The sequence below is a fragment of the Hipposideros armiger genome, unplaced genomic scaffold, assembly GCF_001890085.2.
Source record: "Hipposideros armiger isolate ML-2016 unplaced genomic scaffold, ASM189008v1 scaffold_585, whole genome shotgun sequence".
In the NCBI taxonomy this organism is placed as follows: domain Eukaryota; kingdom Metazoa; phylum Chordata; class Mammalia; order Chiroptera; family Hipposideridae; genus Hipposideros; species Hipposideros armiger.
The window spans coordinates 1,014,394-1,023,178 of record NW_017731935.1 but is presented as its reverse complement, the minus strand read 5'-3'; the positions used below and the strand labels follow the sequence as shown (position 1 = coordinate 1,023,178).

General features: G+C 49.7%; 1 protein-coding gene across 4 annotated transcripts in view; it reads left to right on the top strand.

Moving 5' to 3' along the window:
- CEP72 (centrosomal protein 72) overlaps window positions 1-8,785 on the top strand; it is a 36,163-nt gene that overhangs the window by 2,282 nt on the left and 25,096 nt on the right. For 2 of the 4 annotated variants that reach the window (XM_019624343.1, XM_019624340.1), the window contains exons 2-4: window positions 2,891-3,018; window positions 3,985-4,177; window positions 6,685-6,793. In XM_019624343.1, the coding sequence (XP_019479888.1) occupies window positions 2,891-3,018; window positions 3,985-4,177; window positions 6,685-6,793 (430 nt within the window). Of the gene's footprint in view, window positions 1-2,890; window positions 3,019-3,182; window positions 3,259-3,984; window positions 4,178-6,684; window positions 6,794-8,785 lie in introns of those variants that run through there. The other 2 variants (XM_019624342.1, XM_019624341.1) reach the window with 2 other exon arrangements.

Below are 8,785 nucleotides of genomic sequence, written 5' to 3'. Positions count from 1 at the left end.
ATCTTAGCTGTAGAGGGCAGTGTCACTGGCCCTCATATGTGGGATCCAAACCGGGGCCCTCTGGCGTCCCAAGCCAGTTCTTAACCAATGCGCCACTCGGCCGGCCCTGTATTTAGGATTTTAATGGTTGTTGTTGTTGTTGGAGTGACCCTTGTAGCACATGTAGGGTTCCTGATAATTTTCTTCGTTGAGACACCTACTTTGTCTGATATTAATAGAGCCATTCCAACTTTTATTCATTTGGTGTTTGCAGGGCCTATTTTTTCCCATCTATTTACTATTTAATCTTTTAACCTATCAATAACATTATATTTGAAGTGAGTTTCTTGTAGACAGTGTATAGTTGGTTCATTTTAATCCACTCTGCCAATCTGTCTTTTATAGTATGTTTAGACCATTTACACTAAATTTAATTATCAATATAGTAGGGCTTAAGTGTGCTATTTTATTATTTGTTTTCTGTTTGTTCTTTGTTTTTTTTTCTTTTGTTTCCTTTTTCCTGCCTTCCTATGGTTTATCTGAATAGTTTTAGTTCTCCATTTGAATGTTATCTGTTATATTTCTGAGCATATCTCTTTGTATAGCTTTTTTTAGTGGTTGCATTACAAGTTGCAGTCTACTTGTTTGGACATTTTACCACCTCAGGTGAAATAGAGAAACCTCACCACCATTTAAGTTTCATTATCATCCTCCCTTTATAATTTAATTGTCTTAAATATCTCCTGTACATACCTTGAGAACTTCGTTAATATCTTTTATAGACATCTGACATTTAAATAATTCAGAAGGAAACCTGTTTACCCACATGCTCAACAGCATGTTCACCTCCCCATTATTTTTTTCCCCATTCCTGATGTCCCAGATTTCCTCCTTTTGTCTTTCCTTTGTGTTTAAAGGTCTTGCTTTAGCTATTATCTTAGTGCAGGTGTGCTGGTGACAGATTCTCTTAGTGTCCCTTCCTTTGAGAATATCTTTATTTCACCTTCAGTCCTACAAGCTGTTTTTGGTGGGTATAGACTTCTGGGTTGAAAGTTCTTTTCTTTCTGCACTTGAAAAATGTGACACCACTTCCTTTGTCGTTGTTTCTGAAGAGCAACCCCCTGCCATGTGAGCTCTTTTCCCCCTACAAGTAATGCCTTTTCTCTCTGGTTGTTTTCGAGATTCTTTCATTGTTTTTAGTTTTCAGAAGTTTGATTCTGATATGTATGGGTATGGCCTTTTTTTGCTTGTATTCTGTTGTGTTGGGGTTTTTTCAACTAACTGAATATATAGGTTTATGTCTTTTGCCAAATTTGGGAAGTTTTCAGCCTTCATTTTGTTAATACTTATTTATTTGCTTGCTTACCATATACGTTTCTCTTCTTGGAAGTTTAATTGGAACTACAGTTGGGACCCCAGTGACATGAATGTTACATCTTTTTCTTCTTCCACAGGCTCCTGAGGTTCTGTTCCCTTTTTTTTTTTTAAGTGTTTTCTGTCTTTTGGTCAGATAGGACAATTTTGGTCAATCTATCTTTGCATTTACTCTTTGAATTTTTTTCCTCTGTCACCTCTTTCTGTTATTGAGACACTCCTGTGATTTTTTTGTTTGTTTGTTTATTTCAGTTATTTTTTATTTCTGACGTTTTTCTTTGTTTCTCTTTATATCTTCTGTTTCTTTGCCAGGACTTCCTGTTTTTTTCATTTGTTCCAAGAGTGTTTGGGATTGCTCACTGAATTATTTTTATAACAGTTGCTTTAAAATCTTTGTTAGATAATTCTGACTTCTGTCAACTCAGTGTTGATGTCTATTGATTTTTCTCATTCAAATTGAGATTTTACTAGTTATTTTTTACTGTTTCTGGGTTATTTGTGACTGTGTCATGGCATTTTGGATGTTAAGTGATGAGGCCCTGCATCCTATTAGATCCCAGTCCTCATTCCTGGCACCAGCTGGGTGCTGCCTGGTGCTGAGGCAGCAGCCAGGCTCCTATCGCACACATGGGGTCTGCGGACACTTGTGGGCCACCTCATTACAGCCAGGCCGGGCCAGTAGTCAGGGGCCACACACGTTCCCCGTGTGGCCCCTGCAAGGCCAGCTGTGTGAGGAGCCGTCTTTCCTTGGCGTTGGGCTGGAGTGGGGCTGATGTTGGCAGGAGTCTGTCCTGCAGGGCTGCTGCCTCCTGGCCCTGTCACCGTGGACAGTCGTCTTACCCATATTTGGGGGGGTCAGTGTCCATTGGCCTTCTGGGTTGCCATCTCCTCTGGCATTCAGATTAGGATGCATATGAGACCATACAAACAAACAAACAGAAAAACAACCCAAACCAGCCCATTTTGTGTGTGACCATTTTCTTGAGGTCCCTCGATGGTTGGCCTTCTGTTCCCCACCCCTTGAGTTGTCTGCTGCTTGTTTTGTGTATTGTTATCCAGGGTGTTTAAGATAATGGGACTGGAAGCCCACACACCGATTCCAAATTTAATCAAGACGTGTTTTAAAACATAAATGTTCCCGGGAGAGCATCCGTGTATTGAGACCCAAACTGTCTTTTTTATTGGGTGTGCCATGCTCAGAGCATGCAGTGTGCCCTCACAGGTAGTGGGCATGGAGTGGCCAGGTCAGCTGCATGGTGACCCCTGCGTGGAGGCTACGCAGGTGGTGGGGGTGGAAGCCCATCAGGAGGGCGTTCTCTGTCGGGGAGGGGAGTGGAGTGGGGGCGAGCATGGGCCTGGGGACGTTTCGGAGGTGAACATAAGCTAAAACTTTAAATGCACTTCTAATATTGCTATTCAAACTTTGAGTTGCGTTATTTTTGTGACTTTTTCAGATTATGAAGTTACTGTATCTTGCTTTTATGACAATTTATTTTCAGTAAAAAATAAGGTTAAAAATCTCATAATTTTCTCTTAGCTGAACTTCGGTCATTGTCTATCCCTGGAACGTACCAAGAGAAGATTACTCACCTAGGAAATTCTTTGATGAATTTAACAGGTCTAAAATCTTTAGATCTCTCACGCAACTCCTTAGTTAGTCTAGAGGTAAGTTTTAGGTTTGTTTCTTAAACAAAAATTTATTGCTATCAGTAGCAGTGGAAAGTACATTTATAGTTAAACATGTGATCTGTTTGATAGCAATGCCCTAATGCTTGTAAACTGTTCACATAACAGTGATTTCATTGCTGTCTTTTTTCTGGTGTTTACAGTGAGCTAGATTTCTTACACATCACATCGCATCTTTAAACTACTTTGACAACCAGAAGTCGTAGCTCTCTGATGAAGGTAGTTGTGCCTTTAAAGGGATACGATAAGGCCCAAGAGTCTGACGTGTGTGCCTCCATCCCTCTCCATCCCTTTCCCCGCCGTGGCTCCTCCTCCGTCCACTCTCTGATCTGCACATATTTATGGTCTGACTCCTGGTGGCTGCGGGTCCTTGAATGGCAGGACCACAATGCAGACAGGCCTGACCAGGCAGGGGCTCAGGCCTCCCTCGGTCACTGAGGTGAAGGCAAATGGCAGCGCTGTGTAAACACTGCTGGTGGCTTAGGTGGAGAGGGGGCTCTGGAAAGAAAGGCAGGACATCGCCCTGGAACGTGGTGCTTCAGTGCCCCTGACTCAGAGTCAGAGGCCGGTTCCAGTCCAGGCTGCTCCCAGTGCTGGCTCTGCCCCAGGCCTCAGTGTTCTGATCTGTGCAATGGGGCGACGGCAGTGCTTAGCCTGGAGGGTTGTGTGTGGTTGAATGACCTCGTTTGAGCTCGGTGCGCGCTGAGAACGCAGTAGGCACCAGCTGTCCCCAGTAGTCATGACTGTGGCAGACGTCCCTGCACAGTCACGTGACTGTGTGCAAGACAGAGAGACTCAGGGACGAGGACACTCATCGCCGCTCTTCCTGGTAGTGGCGTGTATTCAGTGCGGCGTGCTTGTTGAGGGGCCGATGGCTGCGTGACGGCCCATGGCGTGGCTTGCTCTCCCACGTGTGAGCTGACTCAGTGTTTTGTCCCGTGACAGGGCATTCAGCACCTGGCTTCCCTGGAACGTCTCAGCCTCTACCACAACTGCGTGTCCTCGCTGGCGGAAGTGCTACGGCTGCGCTCTTTGCCGGAGCTCAGGGACGTGGACTTGCGACTGAACCCCGTGGTGAAGAACCAGCCCGGTTACCGCCTCGTTGTGCTGCACGCGCTCCCAAAGCTCAGGCAGCTGGGTGGGCGCCGACTCTGCGCTTGCTTGGTGGGGCCTGTCTGTTGGGGTTGGCGCTCCCTGGTCCATCGCGCTGTGGGTCTTTCTGAAAAGGGATGGTGACTTTCTGCTCTGATGGTGTGAGGGTCTGTGTCACAGGGCAGGCCTTGCAGGAGAGCCACCTGGAAAGGCGGCAGTGAGCCCCACAGCCACAGATCATGCCCGGGGAGGCCAGGAGCACAGGCATGGGCCGGGCTGCTCGGCTCCTTCTGGCTGTTGGACTGGGCGCGTTCCTGAACTTCTGGTGCCTGTTTCTGTGCATGGCTTTGTCTCAGGCTCAGCCGGACAGCTGGACTCCACCTGGGAGGACATAGGACTAGAGGCTCATGGGCCATCCCCTTCCCCCCAGGGGGCCAGGGTGGGAGGGTGAGCCCGCACCTGAGCCCAGCAACCCATGTCTCTCAACGGGATAGATCTGTGACAGGCTTGCAGGGAGCCGACTGGATGTGTCCTGTCGGGAGGGTCACCCTCGGGGAGCCACAGGTGCCTTCCCACCACCTCCCTGCCTCCCAGGATGTGTCTTTGCTGTGAGCTGTGTGGCCAGTGGCACTGCCGGTGCTCCCCCCGTCGCACTCCCAGGGGACAGCTGCAGCCTGAGCCTAGGGTGCGCTGACTGTGCAGCATGGGGGCAGAGGCCTGGGGCCTTGTGCCCTCGGTCCTGCTGTGTGAAGGGGGATAAGTGCCGGGTGCCTGTGGTTCCCGAGTGTCTGGCTGAAGGGTGTGATCTCAGCGGGTCCTCAGTCCGTGGCCCGTTCACTTCTCAGCGTGGCTGGGGGTGCATTCATTCAGGACGTGTTGTCTCCTGGGTGTCGACCTTACGAAACCAGTGACTGCCACCAGGGGCAGCGTTTGTCAGGGGAGGCGTGGATGGGGCACCACTGTCCACGTGGTGAACACTGAGCTGCAGGCAGACTGCGGCCACGGTCCTGCCGGTACCCAGCCGGGGTCTGTGAAACCCATGTTCTGCATATCTGGGCTGCACGTGCATTGATGCCACGCATGTGTGTCACTCCCCCCAGTCCCTGCACTGCCGGGCCAGGTGGCCTGAGCTGTGGCTGTCAGTGACGGGCCCCCAGAGGCACAGTGTCCGGGGTAAGACCTCCTCGGATACCTGGGAGGGTATGTGCTTCTGCTCTAACTTTGACTCCAAATAACTTACAGTTAATGTGGGCTCTTTTTCAGAAGTTTCCCAGTCCTTATGGGATATTTTTGTAATCTTCAGTCTTAAATCACTCTTTTCCCTTTGTCATAAAAGTTTTAGATTCAGACTCTTTCAGTGTTTGTGCAGAGAAGGGATGTGAGAGTCTTCCCACACAGCAAGGACCATAATAGAAAGTCAGTCACTGCAGCACCCACGGCACCCGTGGGAGGCCCGCTGTCCCTGGCAGGGTGCCCCATAAATTGGAGCAGTCAGTTTCTCTGAGCAGCTGGGGGGCCGCGCAGGGTGACGTGAGCAGTGCCCCACATGGTTGGTCCAGGAGGTGTGGGGTCCGGGAGAATGTTGCAGTCAGGAGAGGGCGTAGATTTGGGGCAAATCAGTTTACATTTGATTTGAGCGGTGTGGAGTTTGAATTTATAGTGGATCAGCCCGGAGCAGTATCCTTAGAGCAAGGGCTTTGGAGCTGACTCAGAAGTGAGGGGAGCCATGTGTTCTCAGCACCGAGTGTCCACACCTGAGGACACGGCAGGGGCAGGATTAGGGAGGCACTGGTCTCCGGAGGAGCCCCAGCCCGCAGAGGCGCTGCTGCCTGGCTTTCCCAGCTCCTGAGTTTCCCTCTGTGGACACGACTGTTGCAGTGTCACTCATTTGCCACGGTCGTGCTCTCTGGGCTGTGCCGCAGGAAATGCCCTTTGGAAGGCAGCCTTGGAAGGGAAGTGCCATTTATAACGGTGACCTGTGCTCACGTGTCACAGCTGTCCACAGCACCGACTGAGCATTTGGGAACCTAGTCAGCTTCAGGGTTCCCAGAGGGAAGCCCTGGAGTTGTTGGGTGGAGGCCTCTGAGCCTGGGGCATACCTCTGGGGCAGTTTAAACTTGTCGTCTGTGTTTCCCAGTCCTGAGGATCTGAGGGTGCAAATGCTAGGCGTGGACATCCTTTCTCTTTGGCATGTCCAGGGTTCTCACACATGGACACTATCAGATGTGCTCATGCAGCACCCAGAACGTGCATGAAAAGTAGGGAGCCCAGGGGTGTGCCTGGGTGTGGACCTGCATTGTTTCCTCTCCTGCGGGCACTGCCTGTCCCCAGAGCAGGGTCTGTGGAGAGAGCTCTGCACGAGCAGGAAGCCTCTCTGGGAAGGAGCCCAGCATCCTTCACTGGGTCTGCCCAGTGCTGTGGGGACCCTGGCAAGGTCACCCCAAAGGGGACAGCACGTCCGGAGCAAGTGGTGGCAGCCCTGGGCACGTGCAGGGTGGTGCTGGGAGCCTCGTGGAGTCGTTTGCTAGTGTCTCGGTGGCATTTGCTCCCTAGATGACCGCCCCGTGAGAGCGAGCGAGCGGGAAGCATCCTGGCTGCATTTTGCTTCAGAGGGATCCCTGGACTCCACGCAGAGCTTGTCAGCTGCGGGTAGAGCCGGAAGGTATGAGCACGCGTGGTGTCTGACTGTGCAGAGATGCCAGGCCAGCCTGTGGCTAGGGCCCGTTAACTAAGAGATGGAGAGTCTATTAGCCGGAAGAGGTCGATTGTGCGTGGATGGCCCCTGAAAGGGCAGGCGCGCGGGAGAGGAGGGACGGAGAAAGGCCCAGGTCCCAGCTGGGACACTCTTCCTGTAAGTTACTTGTTAAAGGTAAAATGTTTACTCAAGTCACACATGTAGTCAGACATCACAGAGGCTTCTAGCAAGAAGCATCAGCCCGTCTCCCTGCTGCCCCGCCCGGGCTGCTCTGTTGTCCCCGGCGGTGCAGACACATTGCCGGCCTGGCTGTGCACACTTGAAGCGGGACCCTCCAGCTGCCGCAGCCCCCGCCCTACGCCCTGGTGACAGCTTGTGGAGTGCCCCTCCTGTGTTCTCATCTCAGTGCCCTGTGGCCAGGGCTCGCGGCTCTGCTTGGCCTGCACGTGGTCACAGCTGGGGTACCGGTGTCTAGATGCTGTGGAGGCGTGGAGCCCCTTCAGGCTTTGTGTGCGGGTTGGTCTCAAAGGCAGAAGTCAGTCAGCTGTTTGCGTTGCTTGTCATGCACGAGGATGGTGTGCTCCTTTACGCTGTTTTCCTTCAGTCGGAAGCTTTCATAGTCTCCTTTTTCTTCCATTATATGCCTTAGCTCATCCATAAATTCCGCTAATGTGGAGGTCGGCCAACTTGTTTTTGTAAAAGACTAAAGAGAATGTTTTCAGCTCTGTGGACCACATGATCTTTCTGTAACTTCAAAACTGCCTGGTAGCATGAAAGCAGCCATAGACAATACTTAATGAATAACTGTGTTCCGATAAAACTTTATTTACAAAAACAGGCAGTGGACCAGATTCGACCTGTGGGAAGTGATGAGGTCATGAGAAGGAATGCTCATACGTGAGACCGGCGCGCTTAGACACAGACCACAGGCTTCCGAGGCCCTTCCCCCACGCGCGGGTATCAGTCAGGCGGTGTCGCCTCCATCTTTCTTCTCCTTCAGCGTTGTGTTGGCTCTTGGGGGTTCCTTGCCTCACCATAGAAACATTAGAATCAGTTTGTCCATGACCACAAGGTAACCTGCTGGGTTTTGGTTGGGGTTGCATTGAATCTGTAGATGAAGCTGGGAAGGACTGACATCTTGACAATATTGATCTTCCTATCCATAAACACGGACTATGTCTCCATTTACTGAGTTCTTTTATTTTATTTTTCAGATGTTTGTAGTTTTCCTCATATAGATCTTACATGTATTTTGTTAGATTTATACTTTAGTATGTCATTTTTTTATGCTGATGTAAATGGTATTGTGTGTGTGTTGTTTTTTTATTTCAAATTTCTATTGTTCATTGGTGGTATATAAGAAAGCATTGGACTTTTGTATTCTAACCTTGTGTACTAGTTTCCTAGAGTCGATGTAACAAAGTACCACAAACTGAGAAGTTTCAAATACCAGAATTGTATTGTCTCACCATTCTTAAGCCTAGAAGTCTGAAATCAAGGTGTCGGCAGGGCTGATCTGGGGACTGTAAGGGAGAACCCGTTCCGTAACTCTCCGAGGTTCTGGTGGTTTGCTGGCAGTCTTTGGTGTTCCTTGGCCTAGAGAGGACTCCCTTGGTCTCTGTCTTCCCATGGCCATCTTCTCCCTGCGTCTTTTCACCGACTCTCCCCTTGGTGCGTGTTTGTTTCTGTGTCCAAATTCCCTTTTCATAAAGACACCAGTTGTATTGAATTACGGTCCCTCCTAATGACCTCATCTTAACTTGATTACTTCAGTAAAGACCCTCTTTCCAGTAAGGTAGAGGATGTTGGGGCTTCACCATTTCTTTTGGGGGGCTGGACACAGTGTGAAATATCTTGTATTTTGCAACCTTGGTGTAATCACTTATTAGTTCCAGGAGGGTTTTTTTTTTTTTTTGGTCAATTCTTTGGGATTTTCTACATAGACAATCATGTCATCTA